General features: G+C 40.4%; 1 protein-coding gene across 3 annotated transcripts in view; it reads left to right on the top strand.

Annotated features, from left to right (window-relative positions):
- The window catches only part of TXLNB (taxilin beta), a 56,496-nt gene extending 31,441 nt beyond the window's left edge, over nucleotides 1–25,055 (top strand). For 2 of the 3 annotated variants that reach the window (XM_027551714.1, XM_027551717.1), the window contains 4 exons: nucleotides 4,071–4,145; nucleotides 15,653–15,745; nucleotides 20,272–20,367; nucleotides 21,597–25,055. In XM_027551714.1, coding sequence (XP_027407515.1) covers nucleotides 4,071–4,145; nucleotides 15,653–15,745; nucleotides 20,272–20,367; nucleotides 21,597–22,532 — 1,200 coding nt within the window. In that variant the 3' untranslated portion in view covers nucleotides 22,533–25,055. The remainder of the gene's footprint in view (nucleotides 1–4,070; nucleotides 4,146–15,652; nucleotides 15,746–20,271; nucleotides 20,368–21,596) is intronic. The other variant, XM_027551716.1, reaches the window with a different exon arrangement.
- The last annotated feature ends 967 nt before the right edge of the window (nucleotides 25,056–26,022 follow it).

Genomic DNA, 26,022 nt, shown 5'->3' with positions numbered 1-26,022 from the left:
AAAAGGCAATAAATAAGCAAGCAAACAAAGAAGGATAATTTCAGATAATAAGTGCTACTAGGGAAATAACGAAGAATCTCAAAGGGGCAGAAAGAGGAGGCCTCCTTTAGACTGGGTGACTTGGTGGGCCTCCTGGAGCAGAGGATGCTTGAGTTGCTCCCTTCCTGATGATCAGGGAGTCAGAGACGAGGGCCCCAGCAGCAGTGTCTGTAGCAGAGACGAAGGTCCTAATGCTGGAACCAGCTTGACATCCTCCAGAAATAGGAGGTCAGGGTAGCAAGAGTAGGTGCCCCAATGGGAGAAAATTTCAAAATGAAACTGTAGAGGTAAGCAAGGGGCAAACTGTATTGCTTGACATATAGTTTGAATTTTATTCTAAATATAATGGGAAAGTACTGGGTAGTTTTAGCAAAGGAAGTGACAGGATCTGCTTTGCATCTGTAAAAAGTGACTTTGGCTGATAGGTAGAAAGTGAACTAGAGAAGGGCAAGACAGCTAGGCAGCAATCTGGGCAAGATCTGATGATGGCTTTGACTGGGGAAGTGGCAGTGGAGAAGAAGAGCTGGACATGGATAAAAGTTAAGTTTTTAACATAAAACCAACAAGCCATGCTTTGAACTGGAAGATGGTGACAGTGAAGAAACAGAAGAATCAAGGATGACTCCTGAGTTTTGGTTTAAGAAACCAAGTGGTATCTTTTACTGATATCTTATTAACCCTAAACACTCCAAAACAGATGAGAGAATTGAGGCCCATAAAAGGATATGTGACTTGCTTAAGGTCACACACTGCTAAGTGACCGGGGTATGCTGGCCACATCTCCAGTACATCTGTCCCCAGATCCCAAGCTCTGTGATAGTACATCACACTCAGAGGTGTGTTTCAGAGGCATGAGTTAAAGCATGTATCTGCTGCTGGGGAGAGACAACCAACCAGTCATTCAGATTTGGCCATTTAACAACTGATCACAAGCCTTGCGTTTACCTAAAATCAGACTGGAATCACTTCAGTTTGTCAGAATAGTAATTTTTTTTAAACTTTGGTTTTCAAACATGACAACAAAAGAATGGATTTTGGAAAATATAACCTGGTGGGCACTGCATAATTACAATCAAATCTCCATGTGCTCTTAAAGATTAATTTATTAAATCCATTTACAATCTAGCTCTCAAAGTAAGAAATAAAGCATTTATTTATTATTTAGATGTAATTATCCTCAGGTAAACTATGCTTCCTATAGAACATCAGTACCTTTGGATTTAATATATGAGGCACAACAGAGGAACAATCAGGCAAAGATTCTTGTGAGAGAGACTAGGGGACAGACATGGAGTAACTCGATCTTACCAAGAAACTAAAATGATGCCCTCTTTTCCTGCAGCAATTTAGCAGAACAGCAGATATAAGTCACAGAAAGGTTCAGTTCAGTTCAGTCGTGTCTGACTCTTTGCGACCCCATGAACTGCAGCGTGCCAGGCCTCCCATCACTAACTCCTGGAGTTTACCCAAACTCATGTCCATTGAGTCAGTGATGCTTATCCAACCATCTCATCCTCTGTCGTCCCCTTCTCCTCCTGCCCTCAATCTTTCCCAGCATTAGGGTCTTTTCAAATGAGTCAGTTCTTCGCATCTGGTGGCCAAAGTATTGGAATTTCAGCTTCAACATCAGTCCTTCCAATGAACACCCAGGACTGATCTCCCTTAGGATGGACTGGTTGGATCTCCCTATAGTCCAAGGGACTCTAAAGAGTCTTCTCCAACACCACAGTTCAAAAACATCAATTCTTCGGCACTCAGCTTTCTTTATAGTCCAACTCACATCCATACATGACTACCGGAAAAACCATAGCCTTGACTAGACGAACCTTTGTTGACAAAGTAATATCTCTGTTTTTTAATATGCTATCTAGTTTAGTCATAACTTTCCTGCCAAGGAGTAAGCATCTTTTAACTTCATGGCTGCAATCACCATCTGCAGTGATTTTGGAGCCCCAAAAAATAAAGTCTGACACTGTTTCCACTGTTTCCCCATCTATTTCCCATGAAGTGATGGGACTGGATGCCATGATCTTCATTTTCTGAATGTTGAGCTTAAAGCCAACATTTTCACTCTCCTCTTTCACTTTCAAGAAGCTCATTAGTTCTTCTTCACTTTCTGCCATAAGGATGGTGTCATCTGCATATCTGAGGTTATTGGTATTTCTCCCGGCAATCTTCATTCCAGCTTGTACTTCTTCCTGCCCAGCGTTTCTCATGATGTACTCCGCATATAAGCAGGGTGACAATATACAGCCTTGACGAACTCCTTTTCCTATTTGGAACCAGTCTGTTGTTCCATGTCCAGTTCTAACTGTTGCTTCCTGACATGCATACAAATTTCGCAAGAGGCAGATCAGGTGGTCTGGTATTCCCATCTCTTTCAGAATTTTCCACAGTTTATTATAATCCACACAGTCAAAGGCTTTGGCATAGTCAATAAAGCAGAAATAGATGCTTTTCTGGAACTGTCTTGCTTTTTCCATGATCCAGTGGATGTTGGCAATTTGATCTCTGGTTCCTTTGCCTTTTCTAAAACCAGCTTGAACATCTGGAAGGTCACGGTTCACATATTGCTGAAGCCTGGCTTGGAGAATTTTGAGCATTACTTTACTAGCGTGTGAGATGAGTACAATTGTGCAGTAGTTTGAGCTTTCTTTGGCATTGCCTTTCTTTGGGACTGGAATGAAAACTGACCTTTTCTAGTCCTGTGGCCACTGCTGAGTTTTCCAAATTTGCTGGCATATTGAGGGCAGCACTTTCACAGCATCATCTTTCAGGATTTGAAAGAGCTCAACTGGAATTCCATCACCTCCACTAGCTTTGTTCGTAGTGATGCTTTCTAAGGCCCACTTGACTTCACATTCCAGGATGCCTGGCTCTAGGTCAGTGATCACACCATAGTGATTATCTGGGTCATGAAGATCTTTTTTGTACAGTTCTTCTGTGTATTCTTGCCATCTCTTCTTAATATCTTCTGCTTCTGTTAGGTCCGTACCATAACCCCCTTTTATAAATGGAGAGGTCAAGACTAACTCGGATAAGGGAAAAGATGCCTCCAAGTTTTTAAAAATAATGATTTTATTATTTTTGGTTCCAATAACAAAAATGGACATTTTTTTAAATATATGGATTAACAAAAAGGAAAAAATTTCTATCAGCCTATCTTGAAATAAAATAGAAACTTCTTAACTGACAGCCACCTGACTGACTGACTGGGTTATCCATGACGTTCACCATTCTCTGTAAGCATACTGACAGAGGCCCACAGCATGTTGGATCCTGGGGTGAGTTAGCCACTCTGCAGTATCTGAAGATGGTTGCCTAAGCGAAGACCAAGAGTCAGATCTTTGCTCCCAACTCTTTTCCCAGTTATCCTTGGTTTTGCATTATGTGAATCAACAGAATAATATATAAACTCATGAAATAAGTGTCAAAAAGTTGTTTCTATAAAAACTATGCTTTAATGCTTTGAAAGCCTAGATGTAGGCAAATAGAAAAAAAAAAATTGTCAAGTTGGATGCAAGCAGATATAAAAGACTGGAAGAAAGTTGTAAAACTCAAGAGGATTATCCAATCAAGCTGCTTTACAAATTAAATATCTTAGGTCTTCCAGTTCTAGCACTATTGTTTTTTTTAAAAAAACAATAACTAACTGCTTGAACAGTTAGGTTTAATACAAAGGAACAGTTGCTCACAACAATGCCCCAGGTAAGGATAATCTGAAAATGTTCAAGCAGAGGTTGAATGATAGCTGGGCAGAATTGCTACAGAGGGGTCCAGAATTTTGTGTGATTCATGCTTGAGTTGGAGACTTTCTTTCCTGTTTTTTCTTCCCATTAGAATCACTAATTTTTAGCTGAGAATAAGACCTTTAAAACTAGTTGTTTTGTTAGTTTTCTGAGATTATAAAGTTCCCCAAAAATTACTTAAGAAGATTATTTAGCAAGCAATTAAGTTTACACAGGAGTCACAATAAACGGTAATTTAAAAGACAATTTGACGATCTTTCCATGCCTTCTCTCTCCTTACAGCTGCTGAACCAGGCAGCAGAGTGGAAACTTCAGGCTAAAGTGCTGAAGGAACAAGAGACAGTCCTGCAGGCTCAGGTGAAGTAGGGGTACAACAGTGCATGCAGTGTGTCTTCCTTGCTGTGAACCAAAGGGAGTCCACACAAGGCCTTCCACGTGGGAGGGGAAGTGGGGGCAGGAGTTAGAAATGAAGAATAACTTCATATTTACTATTTTTAAGTAAAAATAAAGGCACAATGTTATATCTAAGAAAAATAAATGCTCTGCACCAACAACTTCTGGTCAAAAGGTCTGCTGACATACAAATGAGGGTCAACCAGGATAGGCTGGTGGCCAGGTCCTCACCCATCTGTTCACAGGTCCTCTCTCCCTCCTCCCCCATTAACCTGTGAAGGTAAGGATTGATGGAACCTGTTCAAATGCACCATCTATAATTCCCAATACTGAAAATGTCCTTACTTGTTTGATATTATTCACAATAAAAGGAAATTAGAAAAATAGAGTCAGCAAAACAGAGTCGTGCTGGCCTTGCCAGTGCTGAATGATTAGAAATGGTGGACAAGTTAGAAATCATTTTTATTTGGTTTCATGTTGTTATGAGTGTATTTTGATTAGACTATAGGAATTCGTATTGCAGGCTCAAAAATAAAGGTTATGCAACAGCTGGCTCTGGAGGAAAGCCAGACTTCTCCCATCTTTCTGGGGCCCTTGGGGCTCTGCTCATCGTGCCACAGGCTGAGCCACAGAGTCCTAGTTCCCCAGCTGGGAGAAATGCCCACTTGCTAAAGGGACTATAAAATCACACAGTGAAAATTCACCAAAAGCGAGAAAAAGGGCAGCATTAATTTAAGATTTGAATATTTCACTTATAAATGTTAATGTTCTGACTGCTGAATACTTGTCCATTGTAAATATTAAAAAATTATTCATTGTATGAATGAACAAGTTCAATGAATATTTGTACATTTTTTTTTAATTTAAAAGAAGCAAAATCACAAATTACATCACTGCATAGACAAAAACAAAGATAACATTTTGATTTCTAACCTTCCTAAAGAACACTTTTCCAATGTGTTTACCAAACACAATGATGACTTGTTTCCCCACTAATATACCAAACAGTTTTAAAATATTAATTACACAGAAATTTGAAAAATATATTTTTTCACTATTAATAGATTCAAAGGACTCAGAATTAAAACATTAAACTATAAAGTTACAAACTCAAGATCACCCTTTAGGCAGTCACAGAGCACATCATTTCACGGTGTGGGGTGGGTGGCAGGCAGAGACAGTTCCCGAGCCAGAAGTAGGCAGGGGGAAGGAGGTGTGACCTGACTGTAGGGGGGCAGGGGTTGGTAGGAGGGGAGAATCCAGAGCATCAAGTCAGGGCTTCTGGCTCTATCTCTGTCCCATTCACAGCACAAAGCCTTGAAGTATACAGCAGACAGTACTTGAAGCTATTCAGTGTTCACAACATCTGTTATAAGCAATCTCTACTCTTCTATGCTAAATGAAGAATACATTAATACCATGAGACTCTGGGCTAGAGAGTGCTTCATTCAGCAGATATCAGAAAACAGGCCTTTAATAACCTGAAAGGTATGATTTAATTTCCCACTCCCTCAAGTTTGAAAAAGAAGGAACCAAGGTCTAGACTTGCCAGTGTTCCTTGTTCAATCCTCAAAACTGGGCTGAGTCCAGGGACCAGATGGCTCTTCTGCTGAGAAGCTGTCTGATTCTGTACAATTCACCTAAACCTCCCTGGACCTAAACTTCCTGGTCTATAAAACAAGGATGCTGCAATGTATCTAAGATCCCAAGCTGGAGTCCTTTGACCTCTTGGAAGCCTATTACTTTTCAGTATTTCCAAAACATAACAGCATATGAGGCAGCAGCTGCTGTGTAAAATGTAGTTGTTTTTGACAATATAACAGCTTCGCTTAGCAGCATGGATGGTAGCTATTCGTATAGTTGATTCAGTTTATAAAAGGAAAATAAGTCTATGTAATATATGCAGTTTGTTTTCAGGTTATGCATGCAAAGCACTTAATTCAGTGTCTGCCCCATAATAAGCATAATTAATTCAACTAATATTTACTGAGCATCTAAGTGCTTGACATGGCTCTACATGTTAGAGATATACTACTCAATAAAAGAACCAAAAATGCCTGCCTAATTAAACTCACAATCTAATGATAACAATGATATTAATTAAAATGCTAACGACTAGTTAGTGTATGAGTTAATACTAGTGTTATCTTGTGGGCTCAGTCCAGTTCAGTTCAGTCGCTCCGTCGTGTCCGATTCTTTGAGACCCTGTGAATCACAGCACGCCAGGCCTCCCTGTCCGTCACCAACTCCCGGAGTTCACCCAAACTCATGTGCATCGAGTCGGTAATGCCATCCAGCCATCTCATTCTCTGTCGTCTCCTTCTCCTCCTGCCCCCAATCCCTCCCAGCATCAGGGTCTTTTCTGATGAATCAACTCTTCGCATGAGGTGGCCAAAGTATTGGAGTTTCAGCTTCAGCATCAGTCCGTCCAATGAACACCCAGGACTGCTCTCCTTTAGAATGGACTGGTTGAATCTCCTTGCAGTCCAAGGGACTCTCAAGAGTCTTCTCCAACACCACAGTTCAAAAGCATCAATTCTTCGGCACTCAGCCTTCTTCACAGTCCAACTCTCACATCCATACATGACCACTAGAAAAACCATAGCCATGACTAGACGGACCTTTGTTGGCAAAGTAATATCTCTGCTTTTGAATACAGTATCTAGGTTGGTCATAACTTTCCTGCCAAGGAGTAAGCATCTTTTACTTTCATGGCTGCAGTCACCATCTGCAGTGATTTTGGAGCCCCCCCAAAAAAAGTCTGACACCGTTTCCACTGTTTCCCCATCTATTCGGCACGAAGTGATGGGACCAGATGCCATGATCTTCGTTTTCTGAATGTTGAACTTTAAGCCAACTTTTTCACTCTCCACTTTCACTTTCATCAAGAGGCTTTTTAGTTCCTCTTCACTTTATGCCATAAGGGTGGTGTCATCTGCATATCTGAGGTTATTGATATTTCTCCCAGCAATCTTGATTCCAGCTTGTGCTTCTTCCAGCCCAGCATTTGTCATGATGCTCTGCATATAAGTTAAATAAGCAGGGTGACAGTATACAGCCTTGATGTACTCCTTTTCCTATTTGGAACCAATCTGTTGTTCCATGTCCACTTCTAACTGTTGCTTCCTGACATGCATATAGGTTTCTCAAGAGGCAGATCAGGTGGTCTGGTATTCCCATCTCTTTCAGAATTTTCCACAGTTTATTGTGATCCACACAGTCAAAGGCTTTGGCATAGTCAATAAAGCAGAAATGATGTTTTTCTGGAACTCTCTTGCTTTTTCCATGATCCAGTGGATGTTGGCAATTTGATCTCTGGTTCTTCTGCCTTTTCTAAAACCAGCTTGAACATCTGGAAGTTCACAGTTCACATATTGCTAAAGCCAGGCTTGGAGAATTTTGAGCATTACTTTACTAGCCTGTGAGATGAGTGCAATTGTGCAGTAATTTGAGCATTCTTTGGCATTGCCTTTCTTTGGGACTGGAATGAAAACTGACCTTTTCCAGTCCTGTGGCCACTGCTGAGTTTTCCAAATTTGCTGGCATATTGAGTGCAGCACTTTCACAGCATCATCTTTCAGGATCTGAAAGAGCTCAACTGGAATTCCATCACCTCCACTAGCTTTGTTCGTAGTGATGCTTTCTAAGGCTTACTTGACTTCGCATTCCAGGATGTATGGCTCTAGGTGAGTGATCACACCATAGTGATTATCTGGGTCATGAAGATCTTTTTTGTACAGTTCTTCTGTGTATTCTTGCCACCTCTTCTTAACATCTTCTGCTTCTGTTAGGTCCATACCATTTCTGTCCTTTATTGAGCCCATCTTTGCATGAAATGTTCCCTTGGTATCTCTGATTTTCTTGAAGAGATCTCTAGTCTTTCCTATTCTGTTGTTTTCCTCTATTTCTTTGCATTGATCGCTGAGGAAGGCTTTCTTATCTCATGGCTAAGGACACACCTATTGATAGATGAGACAAAGAAGTTCTTTAGTTACCAAAAAGCTTCAGAACCACTGGAAAAGATGATCTCAGGACCCTGTTCAGCTCTAGTTCATGAACACAGAGAATTTCCAGGGCTGTAGAAGCATGGTACTAAACTGAGTTAACCCTGCCTCCTTCATCACTTTGCTTTCCATGGTGCTTGGCTCTCTCTGCAAGGACCCTCTCTTGTCTATCTCTTTTGTCTTCAAGGCATTTTCACAACTTCAATAATTACTTAAACATCAAGAAGAATATGGAGGCCCTGAATCCCTACATGTAATAATGCTTTAACAAGCTTCTATTGAAAAGTATCAACACTATATTTTTTTAAAGTTTAAACCTTGAAAAACAAAGTCTGTTGTTGTTCAGTCACTAAGTCATGTCCAATTCTTTGCCACCTCATGAACTGCAGCACCCCAAGGTTCCCTGTCCTTCACAATCTCCCGGAGTTTGCTCAAACTCATGTCCGTTGAGTCCACGATGCGATACAACCATCCCATCCTCTGTCATCCCCTTCTCCTCTTGTCCTCAATCTTTCCCAGCATAAGGGTCTTTTCCAGTAAGTTGGCTCTTCACATCAGGTGGCCAAAGTACTAGAGCTCCAGCTTCAGCATCAGTCATTCCAATGAATATTCAGGATGGATTTCCTTTAGGATTGACTGGTTTTGTCTTCTTGCTGTCCAAGGAACTCTGAAGAGTCTGCTCCAGAACCACAGTTTCAAAGCATCAATTCTTCAGCACTCTTCTATGGGCTTGCCAGGTGGCACAGTGGTAAAGAATTACCTGCTAATGTAGAAGATGCAAGAGACACGGGTTCCATCCCTGGGCTGGGAAGATCCCCTGGAAGAGGAAATGGCAACCCATTCCAGTATTCTTGCCTGGAAAATTCCATGGACAGAGGAGCCTGACAGGCTACAGTCTATAGGGTCACAAAGAATTGGACACGACTGAGCTCACACACATCCATGCATGCATGCAGCCTTCTTTATGGTCCAACTCTCACATCCATACATGACTACTGGAAAAACAATAGCTTTGATTAGATGGACCTTTGTCAGCAAAGTGATATCTCCGCTTCCAAGGAGCAAGCATCCTTTAATTTCATCCCTGGAGTCACCATCTGCAGCGATTTTGGAGCCAAGAAAATAAAATCTACCATTGATTCCACTTTTTCCCATTCTATTTGCTATGAAGTGATGGGACTGGACGCCATGATCTTAGTTTTTGGAATGTTGAGTTTCAAGCCAGCTTAAACAAAGTCTATCACAGATGATTTTGCAAAGCACTCAAACACGTCCTTTGGTTTGACAATTAAAAGAGTGGGTTAGTAGGAGGAAGACGTCTTAGTCCCCATTTCTATGGTCTGAGCAAAGACAATATAAAGGACAGATTGTGTTTTCCTAGCTGGAAGTCACTTTTCAGTCCTAAACAATAGCTTGCCAGTCTGGGGCATGATTCTCACTTAGGGAAGAGACGTCTGACTTTCAATTATACAAACCAAGGCAATAGAGTAAATGTCAGAGATGATCAATGGAATACAACTGTGGCTACAAATAGAGTGTTCATTGGATCAATAAGGCTGAAGATGGTAGTAGATGTGGAAAGTCAGCAATATCAACACAGCACAGCATTGCAGACATAAAATACTATCCAAGGGGAAAGATCAGTGAGTCAACTCTTAAAGACAGGTAATCACAGTCTTTAATCTCAGAAGACCTCACTGTATCTATTTAAGATGAGAGGAGATTTCTCTACAACTATAATAATAATTGGATTACTTTCCAAGCCAAATAACCTAAGTTGGCTAAGACAATTCCTAGACAACTTTGTTTCATATATGCTATGAACATTTGTAATTAAAATTTCAGTCAGTTCAGTTCAGTCGCTCAGTCGTGTCTGACTCTTTGTGACCCCATGGACTGTAGCACACCAAGCTCCCTGTCCATCACCAACTTCCGGAGTCTACTCAAACTCATGACCATCACATGGGTGACGCCATCCAAACATCTCATCCTCTGCTGTCCCCTTCTCCTCCCGCCTTCAATCTTTCCAAGCATCAGAGTCTTTTCTAATGAGTCATTGGCATTAAATGGCCAAAGTATTGGAGGTTCAGCTTCAGCATCTGTCCTTCCAATGAATATTCTGGACTGATTTCCTTCAGGATTGACTGGTTTGATCTCCTTGCTGTCCAAGGGACTCTCAAGAGTCTTCTCCAACACCACGGTTCCAAAGCATAAATTCTTCGGCACTCAGCTTTCTTTATACTCCAATGCTCACATCCATACATGACTACTGGAAAAACCATAGCCTTGACTACACGGACCTTTGTTGGTAAAGTAATGTCTGCTTTTTAATATGCTGTCTAGGTTTGTCATAGCTTTTCTTCCAAGGAGCAAATGTCTTTTAATTTCATGGCTGCACTTACCATCTGCAGTGATTTTGTAAAGCCTCTCACTGCTTCCATTGTTTCCCCATCTATGTACCATGAAGTGATAGGACTGGATGCCATGATCTTAGTTTTCTGAATGTTGAATTTTAAGCCAATTTTTTCACTCTCCTTTTTCACTTTCATTAAGAGGCTCTTTAGTTCTTCACTTTCTGCCGTAAGGATGGTGTCATCTGCATATCTGAGGTTATTGATATTTCTCCCAGCAATCTTGATTCCAGCTTGTGCTTCATTCAGCCCAGCATTTCACATGAGTACTCTGCATAGAAGTTAAATAAGCAAATGACAATATACAGGACTCTGCATAGAAGTTAAATAAGCAGGGTGACAATATACAGCCTTGACATACTCCTTTTCCTATTTGGAACCAGTCTGTTGTTCCATGTCCAGTTCTAACTGTTGCTTCTTCACCTGCATACAGATTTCTCAAGAGGCAAATCAGGTGGTCTGGGATTCACATCTCCTTAAGAATTTTCCACAGTTTGTTGTGACCCACACAGTCAAAGGCTTTCGCATAGTCAATAAAGCAGAAGAAGATCTTTTTCTGGAACTCACTTGCTTTTTCCATGATCCAGCAGATGTTGATAATTTGATCTCTGGTTCCTCTGTCTTTTCTAAATCCAGCTTGAACATCTGGAAGTTCACAGTTCACGTATTGCTGAAGGCTGGCTTGGAGAATTTTGAGCATTACTTGGCTAGTGTGTGAGATGAAGGCAATTGTGGCAGTAGTTTGAACATTCTTTGGCATTGCCTTTCTTTGGGATTGGAATGAAAACTGACCTTTTCCAGTCCTGTGGCCACTGCTGAGTTTTCCAAATTTGCTGGCATATTGAGTGCAGCACTATCACAGCATCATCTTTTAGGATTTGAAATAGCTCAACTGGAATTCCATCACCTCCACTAGCTTTGTTTGTAGTGATGCTTCCTAAAGCGCACTTGACTTCGCATTCCAGGATGTCTGGCTCTAGGTGAGTAATCACACCATCATGACTTTCTGAGTCATTGGGGTTGCACAGAGTCAGACACGACTGAAGCGACTTAGCAGCAGCAGCAAGATCTCTTTTGTATAGTTCTTCTGTGTATCGTAGCCATCTTTTCATAATATCTTCTACTTCTGTTAGGTCCTTACCATTTCTGTCCTTTATTGTGCCCATCTTTACGTGAAATGTCTCTAATTTTCTTGAAGAGATCTCTAGCCTTTCCCATTCTATTGTTTTCCTCTATTTCTTTGTACTGATCACTGAGGAAGGCTTTCTTATCTCTCCTTACTGTTCTTTCAAACTGTGCATTCAGCTGGTTATATCTTTCCTTTTATCCTTTGCCTTTAGTTTCTCCTCTCTTCTCAGCTATTTGTAAGGCCTTCTCAGACAGCCATTTTGTCTTTTTGCATTTCTTTTTCTTGCGGATGGTCTTGATCACTGCCTCGTGTACAATGTCACGAACCTCTGTCCATAGTGCTTCAGGCACTCTGTCTATCCAATTTAATCCCTTGAATCTATTTCTCACTTCCACTGTATAATCGTAAGGGATTTGATTTAGGTCATACCTGAAGGGTCTAGTGGTTTTCCCTACTTTCTTCAAGTCTGAATTTGGCAATAAGTAGTTCATTATCTGAGCCACAGTCAGCTCCCAATCTTGTTTTTGCTGACTGTATAGAGCTTCTCCATCTTTGGCTGCAAAATATAATCAATTTGATTTCAGTATTGACCATCTGGTGATGTCCATGTGTAGAGTCTTCTCTTGTGATGTTGGAATCAAAATTTGTGCTCAGTTAAAAGAATGCATGTGCCACCTAGCCCATTTAAAAGTGAAATATTGGAGCAGGAGTTGTTGTTACTAACCGTAGAGTAGTTTGTTTCTATTTCTGCCTCTGGTAGGAATCCTGAGGATGACCTCTGGATGTTCTTTCCATGCTTCTCTGATATACCACAGTGAAAGAGGGAATATGACACATCAGACACGCATCATGTCAACATAAAAGTGAGAAGGAAAATACGACCAAATATCCATAAAGGAAACAGGAAGTGTACATTTTTAGTTAGTATATAAGTAAAGAGTGTCAGAGTTGGTTACCTGAGAAAAGTATAGTTCACACAGATTTTGCCACCTATGACAAAAAGGTCAAACAGAAAGAAAAGCGGATATAAAAAAATCACTAGAAGGAAAGGAAGAAATGGAGAGCTATCATTTACTGGGTTACAGAGTTTCAGTTTTGCATGATGAAAATTTCTGGAAATTCATTTGCACAATGTGAATTTACTTAACAATATTGAACTGTACACTTAAAATGGTTAAGACAGTGAATGTTATATGTATTTTACCCAATTTAAAAGACAAGAAAGTTGAGGGTCACTAGAAAAAGGCCAAAGTGGTGATGAAGTGAGACACTAATCCCTCGAACTTTGGTGTATCTGTCATCTCCATGACACAGAAAACATAGAGGAGGAAAACAAAATCCGCCCAGTTTATACATCAAAAGAACACTCAGCCCAAAGAAGAAGATAGCTGGCCGGGGAGGGTGTGGTTGCTCCCGCTGATCTTGTCAAGGTAGCATGCATGCATGGATGCTCAATCGCTTCAGTCATATCCAACTCTTTGCCACCCCATGGACTGTACCCCACCAGGCTCCTCTGTCCATGGAATTTTCCAGGCAAGAATACTGGAGTAGGTTGCCATTCCCTTCTCCAGGGGATCTTCCTGACCCAGGAATCTCACCTATGTCTCCTGCGTCTCCTGCGTTGCAGGCGGATTCTTACTGCTGAGCCACCAGGGAAGTCCCCTGTCAAGGCTGCGCAGGTGAAACAGAGCACACATGGCCCGCCTTCCCCTCTTGTCTGCAGCCTGCAGCTATAGGACTGCAAGAGAGGGTGGGAGGACCAGCTCAGGAGACCACATCTATACAACCACTGTAATCCTAATGGAATTACTGAAAAGTTGGGAAAAGAAAGAGGAGAGTAAGGAAAAGAAGTTAACAGGAGACTGGGTCCAAAATGCAAATGAATGGATTTTGTGATAGGTGAAGATCAGCTGGGATAGTTATTCCCACAGGCAGGCAGTCCCACAGGGGCTTATCCTCAAACTGAGGGACTTGACTTATTCATGCACCCTGAAATCAACTTAGTGAATCCTAGCCACTTGTCTGTGGAGAAAATGAAACAGATTTATTAAATTAAACAGAATATGTCAAGAGTGCATTGCACATAATGAGTTAGTTTTGACCCTTGAACAACACATATTTGAACTGTGAAGATGATTATGTATGGATTTTTTTTTCCAATAGCAAATACTATAGTACTGCAGTATCTGACATTGACTGAATCTATGGATAGGGAACTGCAGAGATGAGGAACTGGGAATACAGAGGGCTGACTATATATGATACACAGATTTTGCACTTCATGGAGGGTCAATGCCCCTAACCCCCTGCTTTGTTCAAGGGTTAACTGTGTTGTTCTTTGAACTATGTGTCTGAAAGCTTTCCTGGCCGTGAATTCCCTGATGACACGGTACCCAGTCTTTTTCAGTCTGTATGGCAAGGAATCATGAGAAAACTTTTAAGCCACTAGAGTTACCCCAAATTTATCACCTATTCACATTGTTAATGACTGATTTCAAAATGCTGATGAGCTGTTGTTTTGATTTTTCTTTGGAAAATCTGTTTCTTATGAAAGGATTTATGTTATTTTACTGTTCTCGTGTACTGCAGTAAAGTGAAAGTTGCTCAGCTCTTTGCGACCCCATGGACCATACAGTCCATGGAATTCTCCAGGCCAGAATACTGGAGTGGGTAGCTTTTTCCCTTCTCCAGGGGATCTTCCCAACCCAGGGATCAAACCCAGGTCTCCCGCATTGCGGGCAGATTCTTTACCAGCTGAGCCACAAGGGAAGCCCATGTACTGCAGTAAAACCTCTGCTATTCTGAATCATGTGAGAATGAACCATTCTGCTGCTGCTGCTAAGTCGCTTCAGTCGTGTCCGACTCTGTGTGACCCCATAGACGGCAGCCCTCCAGGTTCCCGCATCCTTGGGATTCTCCAGGCAAGAACACTGGAGTGGGTTGCCATTTCCTTCTCCAAAGCATGGAAGTGAAAAGTGATAGTGAAGTTGCTCAGTCGTGTCCGACTTAGCGACCCCATGGACTGCAGCCCACCAGGCCCCTCCCCTGTCCTTCATTATCTCCAGGAGTTTGTTCAAATTCATGTCCATTGACTCGGTGATGCTATCTAACCATGTCATTCTCTGCCGCCTTCTCCTTTTGCCTTCAATCTTCCCCAGCATCAGGGTCTTTTCCAATGAGCTGGTTCTTTGCATTGGGTGGCCAAACTATTGGAGCTTCAGCTTCAGCATCAGTCCTTCCAATGATAATTTCTATTAAAAATTGGTATAATAAACTCATTTCCTTGAAAAGGAACATTTAACTGCTATTGGCTAGAACACTGTATTCAAAAACACACAAAACCACAATGTCAAAAAGGGAAATGACACGTGCTTATAATGGCACAACCACATAATGGCAGTATCCCTAGTCCATATCTGGCCCATATCTCCCTTCCCTCAAGACCAAGCCCAAGGCTCACCTTCTCTACAAAAATGTGACTTATATGATCACCTGCCACATTTATCTCATTCTCTGATCAGTACTTAACTACTTTGGTACTTTGTGTTCACTGTTCTGTAATCAAGTTGTCTTTGGGATTCCCTCAAAAACAGCAGATACAGGTTAAATGCTTTTGTACATAATAGTCCTTGCTATGTTCAGTCAGAGCTCAATAAATGTTTGTTGGTAAAAATTATGATACAATGAAATGGTGATGATACATTTTATTATGTCATTTTTCTTTAAAGAAGTACCTCAGTCATACTCACTGACCTAGGCTGATCGCAAAGTAAAAAGAATTGAACATATCACTAACATTGTATTGAGAATTCTCTTAAATCATTTTCCTTTTCAAATAACAAACAACGACAGGTGGTTTTGTTTTGGAAGCATTCCTAAAACAGGAAAGCAGGCCTAAAACAAACCTACTCTTTCCCCTGTTTACAGCTTACTCTCTACTCTGGAAGGTTTGAAGAGTTTCAGAGCACACTGACAAAAAGCAATGAGGTGTTTGCCACTTTCAAACAAGAAATGGATAAAGTGAGTATTGCTTATCTCCCATGAAATACTGACATTTTCTATTTTGACAGGCAATTTTCCTTTGGGTTCATTTTTCTCTCACTAAGATATTTCAGTGCATTTCATGAAGTAATGAAACATTTATACATGCAAATGAGATCTGGGCTGTATTTTATTGGTTAAATATCTGGCAGATTAATTTTAGGAAGAATCAAAAAACACCAGGATACATTTTCACCCTGAGGAAGAATATTTTCTTTTTCTAGTCCATGGAGAGGTTTAAAAAGAAAAGAGCTAGCAATATAATATTATGTTGTTTATGCTGAAATAAAAATATCAAATCTTCTAATGATTAAAAAAAACTTTCATACAAATATGCAAGAACAGAATGTTAGAGTAGAAAATACCATTTCATAGAATATTCTCAGAAGAGAATATATGTAATATGATATAACTAAGACAATCTTTAATGAGAAGTCTGAATTCAAATTCTGGGCATGCTCTTACTCATCAAGTAGCAGTAAACAATTCACTTAACTTCTCCCTTATTAAAATGCTATTTTTTCTTGCCTATGTCACAAGATTGTGAAGTTCAAATAAGTTAGTGTGTTTTTAAGGATTTTTAACTTTTTAAAACTCTTTTACAAATTGTATTGTTTGTTGTTGTTTTAGTCGCTAAGTCATGTCAGACTCTTTTGCAACCCCATGTGCTATAGCCCACCAGGCTTCTCTGTCCACAGATTTTCCAGGCAAGAATACTGTTGTGGGTAGTCATTTCCTCCTCCAGGGAATCTTCTTGACCTAGGGATCAAACCCATGTCTCCTGCATTGGTAGGCAAATTCTTTACCACTGAGCCACCAGGGAAGTCCACTTTTACAAATATAAGTTGCTAATTTTATTATTGGACATAATGTTTAAATTTTATTTAATTCATTGTTTTCCCAAAACAAAATCAGCATCAGAACTGTTTTTCTGAACAGGAACTAGCATTAACCTCTTTTAAGTTGTAGAAAACATTCTTTTAAAAAAAAATTTCACAAACATATATGATAAATTTCACCATTCACAAGCAAACTTAATAGGTCAACATTTCTTAAAAGTTACAACTTTCCCATTCCAGAAAGGATTCAACCATTTAAAAAAATTTTTTTTAATTACAGAGTTTTAATTTGGAATAAACATTAGAGTAGAAAAATATTATTTCAAAATTAAATAGTTTTAAGATTAAGTTAAATATTAGAGCAAAAATTTTTATCTGAAGTTCATTTATAGACTTTTAGTAGAATTAGCAAAAAAAGAAAAAATGATATGCATACTGCATCTTTAGGTGTAGTCCCATCAGTTCAGTTCCGTCGCTCAGTCATGTCTGACTCTTTGCCACCGAATGGGCTGTAGCATGCCAGGCTTCTCTGTCCATCACCAACTCCCAGAGCTTGCTCAAACTCATGTCCATTGAGTCAGTGATGCCATCCAACCATCTCATCCTCTGTTGTATTCCTGCCTTCAATCTTTCCCACCATCAGGGTCTTTGCTAATGAGTCAGTTCTTTGCATCAGGCGGCCAAAGTATTGGAGCTTCAGCTTCAGCATTAGTCCTTTCAATGAATATTCAGGACTGATTTCCTTCAGGATTGACTGGTTTGATCTCCTTGCAGTCCAAGGGATACTCAAGAGTCTTCTTCTCCAACACCATAGTTTAAAAGCATCAATTCTTTAGTGCTAGCTTTCTTTATGGTCCAACTCTCACATCCATACATGACTACTGGAAAAACCATAGCTTTGACTAAACAGACCTTTGTTGGCAAAGTAATGCTTCTGCTTTTTAATATGCTGTATAGGTTGGTCATAGCTTTTCTTCCAAGGAGCAAGTGTCTTAATTTCATGGCCGTACTCACCATCTGCAGTGATTTTGGAGCCCAAGAAAATAAAGTCTCTCATTGTTTCCATTGTTTACTCATCTATTTGTCATGAAGTGATAGGACCGGATGCCATAATCTTTGTTTTTTGAATGTTGAGTTTTAAGCCAGCTTTTTCACTCTCCTCCTTCACTTTCATCAAAAGGCTCTTCAGTTCCTCTTTACTTTCTGCCATAAGGGGGTGTCATCTGCATATCTGAGGTTATTGATATTTCTCCCAGCAATCTTGATTCCAGCTTGTGCTTCATCCAGCCCAGCCATTTCACATGATGTACTTTGCACAGAAGTTAAATAAGCAAGGTGACAATATACGGCCTTGACGTACTCCTTTCTTAATTTGAAACAGGTCTATTGTTCCATGTCTAGTTCTAACTCTTGCTTCTTCACCTGCATACAGATTTCTCAGGAAGCAGGTAAGGTGGTCTGGTATGCCCATCTCTTTCAGAATTTTCCACAGTTTATTGTGATCCAAACAGTCAAAAGCTTTAGCATAGTCAATGAAGCAAAAATAATGTTCTTCTGAAGTTCCCTTGCTTTCTCCATGATCCAACAGATGTTGGCAATTAGATCTCTGGTTCCTCTGCCTTTTCTAAATCCAGCTTGAACATCTGGAAGTACTCGGTTCATGTATTGTTGAAGTCTGGCTTAGAGAATTTTGAGCATCACTTTGCTAGTGTGTGAGATGAGTGCAATTGTGAGGTAGTTTGAACATTCTTTGGCATTGCCTTTCTTTGGGATTGGAATGAAAACTGACCTTTTCCAGTCCTGTGGCCACTACTGAGTTTTCCAGATTTGCTGGCATAGAGTACAGCACTTTAACATCTTTTAGAATTTGAAATAGCTCAACTGGAATTCTATCACCTCCACTAGCTTTGTTCGTAGAGGAAAACAATGCTTCCTAAAGCCCACTTGACTTCACACTCGATGATGTCTGGCTCTAGGTGAGTGATCACACTATCACGGCTATCTGAGTCATTAGATCTCTTTTGTATAGTTCTTCTGTGTATCCTTGCCACCTCTTCTTAATATCTTCTGCTTCTGTTAGGTCCATACCATTTCTGTCCTTTATTGTGCTCATCTTTATATGAAATGCTCCCTTGGTGTCTCTAATTTTCTTGAAGAGGTCTCTAGTCTTTCCCATTCTATTGTTTTCCTCTACTTTGCAATTATCACTGAGGAAGGTTTCTCATCTCTCCTTGCTATTCTTTCAAACTCTGCATTCAGATGGGTATATCTTTCCTTTTCTCCTTTGCCTTTAGCTTCTCTTCTTTTCTCAGCTATTTGTAAGGCCTTGTCAGACAATCATTTTGTCTTTTTGCATTTCTTCTTCTTGGGGATGGTTTTGATCACCGCCTCCTGTACAATGTTACCAACCTCCACCCATAGTTCTTCAAGCACTCTTATCTATCAGATCTAATCCCTTGGAATCTATTTTTCACTTCCACTTTCCATGCTGCTATTGCTGCTAAGTTGCTTCAGTCATGTCCGACTCTGCACAACCCCATAGATGGCAGCCCACCAGGCTCCCCTGTCCCTGGGATTCTCCAGGCAAGAATACTGGAGTGGGTTGCCATTTCCTTCTCTACTTTTCATAGATTTCATTAAATTCCTAAAGGGGCTGATGACATTAAAAAAGTTAATAAACTATTAACTCAGTTAAGAAATGATGAAAATAAAAAAGCACTGGAGGCTCATGTAGTTTCTCTACAGAGCCCAGAAGCCAATAACTTGGGCCTCCAAGCAGACCCAACCTTAGGCTTTTTAGCATGAAGCAACCAGTGACCATGTGTAGTTAATCCAGGGTAACTGTCCCTGAATACAAGCCCTGTCCTTCCCATCATCCAAACAGAGAGGAGATCCTATAACCAGGAATGCAGAGTAGTTTCAGATTTGCAAAAGCTAGGTTGCATTTTATTCATTTCTGTATACCCTACACCCAGCCTCTGCCTAGCCACCAGCAGGCACTCTGCATATGTTGCATTAAATGGAAATGACTCCAGCCCTACTCCTCTGAAAACTCACCTGAATCATTACTCCATCTCTCTGAACCTTAGTTTCCCCATTTATAAAGTAGAGGTGAAAACAACCTTCCTTGGGGGACTGTCTCAAGGATGAAATGAATAATGCATGTAATCACATTCTGTGAATCTTACTGCACTCTGCAAATACAAAAGCTGAGAAAACTGAAAGTTGCCTTTTTGTGGCTACTTCTCAAATGTGCCCAGATACTATCAACATTTTAATAGCAAAAAAGCTGGTCCAACTTTCTCATTAACAGTCTTGCATTCAATACAGTAAATAATCTAAATTTCAAGCTTATTCTTGGAACTCAATAAAGTTATTTTTACTTTTAAACAAAAGAAAACACAATGACAAAAAAGGAAGGACTTAAGTAGTTTTCTTTCTCCTGAACTGGCTCTGGTGCAAATAAGTTTGTTCACCACTGACTTAGATGCTTCAGAAATAAATCATGACTCTTTCCACTCAATCTTCATTCCTTGACATTGGATTTTTGCTTGCTTCAGCACCTAGTAATGAAAGGACTTTTTCTTGATGTCACATATGGAACTGATAGTTTCTCTGATATATTAACTGTTCAGAATTAACATGAAAACACTATAATTTCTGTAGACCACTAAGAAAATGAAGAAGCTGGAAAAGGACACAGCCACATGGAAAGCTCGGTTTGAGAACTGTAACAAAGCTCTGTTGGACATGATTGAAGAGGTGAGGAACTTTTTCCCTTTGCTTATCATCCCTTGTCAATACATTCATACTCAGAAAATAATTATGCCCTAATAGCACAAATGATGACCTCTGAAGAGCTGAGTTTTTTCTAGGGTGTGGTATATGATACTCTAATAAAAAATAATCAGAGCAAAAGTAATTTAGAGTTGGGTCCAGACTCAAAGAGCATTGTGACCCTAAGTCACATGCCTACTTGTTGATTCCAAAGCTGTGCCCAAGACAGCACCACACCTGCTGGACTGTGAATTCCTCAAAGCTAGGATGAGTGTTTTACCTGTCTTTGAATTTCCGTGGTGCCGGACACATAACATATGCAGAATAAATTTATTAATTGATTCAAGCATACTGAGAGAAAACACCAGCCCAAGCACCCAGGGTATGTGCTAATTTACAGACAGATGTGCATGTGCATTGTTTAATTCCTCCAACAGGCATTTAAATACTGATATTACATCAGGCTCTGGAGGTTTTGAGATCATAAAAAGCAAAGATACATGACCCTTAACATGAGAGGCAGGGCTTACAGGTGAAAAAAAAAGTCTTAAAAGGTACAGAGTAGCACAAAGCAGAAGGGTGGGGGGGCGGGGTGGAGAAGTAAGATGATTCCATGCACAAACACACCAACATTTCTAGAGAAAAGGAGAACTGAATAGTTTGAGCAGCATCATGAAAGAGTGTGGTTACTTTCTCTGGATATAATTACTATTTTAACAATTCATCCCAAACTACAACCAATTCCAAAGAGATGTGCTTATTATTCATAAACAGAAATCAAACAGTTGCTGGATTAGCATATAGCCGTTTATCTATGGGACAGATAAGGCGTTGCTGACCGCCAAATCCCAGTCCATCTCAGTCATTTTGCCGCAAGCCTCTGCTTATTCCTTCTAAGTCTTAGAAGCAGAAAATGCATCTATTTTAAGATTTTTAGAAGCCTTAGACTGAAGCAGAAAGAAGCTTTGCTATCTTTCTTTCCTTAAAAAAAAAAAGTGGATTAAAATTCTATCAAAGTCTCCAACATAATGCAAAAATAGAAGTGATGTCCCTGACCAAGGATCTGTTCAGCCACCACCCTGTGGTCAGAGCCTAACAGACAAATTCCTGGATTAATGATTTTGATTGTCTCCAGAGAGCATTTTACTTTACTCCAGTAAAACCTGGCAGTTTTACTTTTCCTACCCTTTTGTTTGTGTGTATTTAAATCACAGAAAGCATTGAGAGCTAAAGAATATGAGTGCTTCGTGATGAAAATTGGAAGGTTAGAGAACCTCTGTCGAGCTTTACAAGAAGAGAGAAATGAACTCTATAAAAAAATCAGAGAAGCAAAAATGCCTGAAAAGGATGATCAAGGTCAGCACACCTCTGATGACGAGCCAAACACCTCTGTGAATGAAGAGGCTGACGCAGAGGAAGCCAACAACGTTCACAAGGCTGTGCAAAATCTCGCGGCGGCCTTCATGATAATGCATTGTCCAGAGTCAACCCTTGACGTATCCAAAGAAATCCACCCAGAGGTCGACAGTCCTCCAGGGGACTGCGACACGGCCCTCAGGGGGCTGGAACAAGCTCCTCTGAGTCCCGCATGCCATTCAGAAATACCCCTGCCTCCCCCAAATCCTCAAGCTGAGGGCAAGAGAGTCAGTGAGACAGAACCTACCCTGAGAGCAGAGACAGGAGCTGAGGCCCAAGACGATGGTCTCCCTGGTGCAGCACCGGCTGATCAGCAGAACCGCAAGCCAGAGGCAGCAGCTTCCAGTCAGGCCCCGAAGGCCCCAGCCAAGCCCTCCCTACCGGTGGTGAAGGCCAATGAGCAGCCCTGGAAGCCGGAGGCAGCTTCAGGTCAGGCCCAGGAGCCCACAGCCGAGGCCTCGCTACCGGTGATGGAAGTGAACGGGCAGTCCCGGAAGCCTGAGGCAGCGACTTCCGGTCAAGCCCTGGAGCCCCCAGCTGAGACCTTCTTATGTGTGATGGAGGCCAAATGTTCCGCCCCACCACCTGCAGTGGGAGCACACCTGCCAGCTAGGGAGTCTGGATGTGAGCCCATGACACAGCCCCCACCAACAGCAGAGGGGCTGCCGGGAGGGGCCTCAGGTGGACCCCCACTGCCCAAAGTGGCTGACACCAATCTGGAAGGAGTAGACTAAGACTCCTCTGCCTTTGGAGGCTGTTCTTCCTGACTTTCCATCATCGTGGTAACGGATTATCTCCTGAAGGAGGCATTAAGGGCTAGGGAGGTCTAATGGAAGAGGCTTAATTAGAATCAATACAGTTTTAAATATTATGTAAAGTATCTGCAGCCTTTGCTATTTGTTCTCAATTTATAATTGACTTGGAGCTTTTCTGTTTAACGTTGGTTGATAGTATAATTTTCGCAAATGACAACAAAACATACAGCATAGCAAATCTATATTAATTTGCCATTAAGATGGTACTGAATTCAATTTCTTAATCAACAGTAAGATTTGGTGTTTAAAGACTTCCACTACATAAATACTGAAAATGTAATGCTTTATTTCCATAGAGTTTAGTAAGTTCCACAGTAAGTTAAATGGATGATCAGTTTCCAGTTAGACATTATATACATATAATAATATATGCATATGTATGTATGCTTATAATGTATATGTGTGAATATATACATATATGTGTCTATGCACATATATGCATGCATATTTTATATACATGTATGCAAGCAAATATTGCATACACATTTCTCTTACCTCTTTTTGGCTTTCTCTCATGCAAAATATTTAGATGCTAATCAAAAAAAATTATCTCTTACTTGCACTTGGGACTACAGTAGATTAATGTTCTGTGAATCAGAAATAGGTTCAGAACACAAATATTAGGCCATGTAATGTTGGGTAAAAATAAGTAACCCAATGATAGGTCAATAAATTCAGCCAACGGATTAAGTGACAGAACAGCAGTTGAGTTAGACTGCAAGGCTATAGAGAGTGTGTGGACACAAAGATAGCCAAAAGAGGCCCTAAAAGGGGGGGAACAATCACAGTAGTGGACTGCTCACCTCTTCCATCTGCTTCTCCTACACAACTCAGCCCATTGCTTTGCAATGTGCTCATGTGGTGAGGCAGCTTCCTACAAGGAAAGAGTTGGAAGTGGGAAAGGGAACTAGGGGGTGGAGGCACTGAGGGCCCTCAGACTGAGACGCTATGCTCTGATCCCCGCTCCCCCCTCCCCCACTCTGAGCTAGAGGTCTCAAGAGACCATATTCACATGACCCTGCCAACTCGTCAGTTGCCTCCCTGAGAGAGTGTCTACCACTCTCTCCAGAGGGTTCCCCACTACCTCCTGCTGTCACTTTTGTGGTCTAAATTCTCAGAGCTTCTGCTCCTTCTTTCCAATCCTCTCCTTTGCAGCAGAAAATTACACTCAGCCCTCATCTCAATTATGGCTTAGTAAAAGCTATTATTCTTCTGAAACAGAAACCTACACAGGGTCTCAATATGAGTGATAAGGTGTACAAGCTAACACATTTTCTGCTTTAATGAATACTGTACAGCCAGAAGTACAAAGCAAAAGACAAATGGATTCCTACTCAAAATGATTTGAAAAATAGGTGAAGATTCAGGAGATGCAAAAGCTAGAAACACCTGGGGTTGTCTACATGAGTATGACATTATCATTGCATAATAAGAACCTCTAATAATACTGACAGCATGAATTACTGTATCTGTAGTAAAGAGAGACTGCAACAGAGAAATAGGATAAGAAGAGAGGGAGGTAGGAAAAAGGAAGAGAGAAAGGGAGGAAGAAGAAAAAACATCTAGCCCAGTCCTACCTTGAAAGTAGAAAAATGGATAGAAGCAAGATTCTCTACTACTCATCCAAGAAATCGTTCTTCAGTGTTGCACGTGGCTGTCTGCTAAGGCACACAGAGTACTTGTAGGTGGCAACCGTATGCTATAAGCATTGTAAACTGCATAAAATTTGTTTGATGTAGACAGTGAGAGTCATAACAAAATGCTAGTTGGGAAAAAAATCAGGAAAAAAGCATATCGCTATTTGAGAACCCATGTATTTTTAAAGGCTTAAGATGTTATAACCACAGGATATCCAGCCAAATTCAACATTAACTGAAAATCTTCGAGATTTAAATGTTCATTTAATTCAGAGCCAAATATGCACTAGAACAATCTAGGAGGGTCTCCTTCCTCTTTATTTTCAGCAACTGAACTTCCAAGAATGGGTAAGATTAGATAATCATAGTAAAGTCTCAGTCTGAATGTTTAGCAAGAGGAAGAGGCAGGAGAGGAGCCAAAATCTAGTAAATCAAATATTCTAATACCTAAAGTTCATTTTTTTAATCCAAAAGCTTTCATGGCAACACATTACTCACGACAGTGTATATCTTAGGCAAAATTTCAGATACAATAACTTGCCTAAAATTTGCAAGGCTTAATATAGGCTTTGAAATAATTATTTTAATATTCAAAGAATGCTTTATTATAGTCCTTTGGCCTTACTAATTATAACAATAACTCATAAGACCCAAAAGAATAAGGAATTTCTCTCCTTTATCAAGGTCATGTAACTGATTCTAGAGGTGATAAGTCTGCGTTCCAGAAACACTGGAGTTATTGGTGGTTTCTAAATTAAATAACTATAATTTATGTATTTATTAAAAAGGTACCTCTCTTCCCACATGCTCCAGTAGTGGTTTTCTTTTTAAATTTTTTATTTATATTTATTTTTACCTTTGTTACTCCTGTGTTTCAGTATTACCTAACACAGATTGTGGTTATATTCTCTTGGTTGAATTTTTAGTCTATGAATAGGATGTACATGAAGACTTTGGAAATCTTGGTTTGTGTGTGTGAGAGAGAGGAAAGAGGGAGGGAGGAAGGGAGATGGAGAGAACCTGACGACCCACGTATAATGAGAACAAAGAACCCAGTGGGTGTCCATCACTGCCTCAGACCTATCCACTTCAGTGCCAATCTCCCCTGAGACTAGGTTTCCACAGGTTTCTCTGTAAGATGCCCTCTCTGAAATACCCTGAGGGAGGGAGTGAACAAAGGTGTCAGATTATTTTCCTTTCTCTACCCAGTTCCTCTAACTGCCTTAAGCATTTTCTCTAGTAAGACCAGAAGAGGCCCATTGTTCTGCCTTTTGCTTATTCCCTCTCCCCAACCCATCTTGATCCAGGAGGGGCTTCTTGAACATGGCATTTCCTAGCACACTTGGAGAAGAGGATTGCTTAACTAGAATGCAAAGAAAGATTAAACCTTGCCCTTTTTGTATTGTATAGATACACACTTTTAAAATATCTCCTTTTTCTGAAATGATGAAAGTATTATGTGTTCATTGCAAAACTGAGGCTGCTTTTCAGTAAGGCTAAGATATACCATTAGGAGAGAGATCATTTCAGGAAAACTTCCTTAGCCCCTTCTCTAACCAGTAGTTACATCCAGTATTTAGAAAAAATAAAAGTAATTAAAATGTAAAGAATTCTCTAAAAGAAGATATGAAATAAAAATGATAACTCTGGTCTCTAAAATTTGTTCCCATCATAAGCTGGCAAGTAGGATTTAGGAAGGAAGTGAGCAAGTAGAGTATATGGGTTAAATTTGCACAAGGCTTAAATAATTGTCATTTCTGAACCTGAAAATT

Source organism: Bos indicus x Bos taurus, chromosome 9, assembly GCF_003369695.1.
Source record: "Bos indicus x Bos taurus breed Angus x Brahman F1 hybrid chromosome 9, Bos_hybrid_MaternalHap_v2.0, whole genome shotgun sequence".
NCBI lineage: Eukaryota > Metazoa > Chordata > Mammalia > Artiodactyla > Bovidae > Bos > Bos indicus x Bos taurus.
This window is presented reverse-complemented; position numbering and strand designations above follow the sequence as displayed.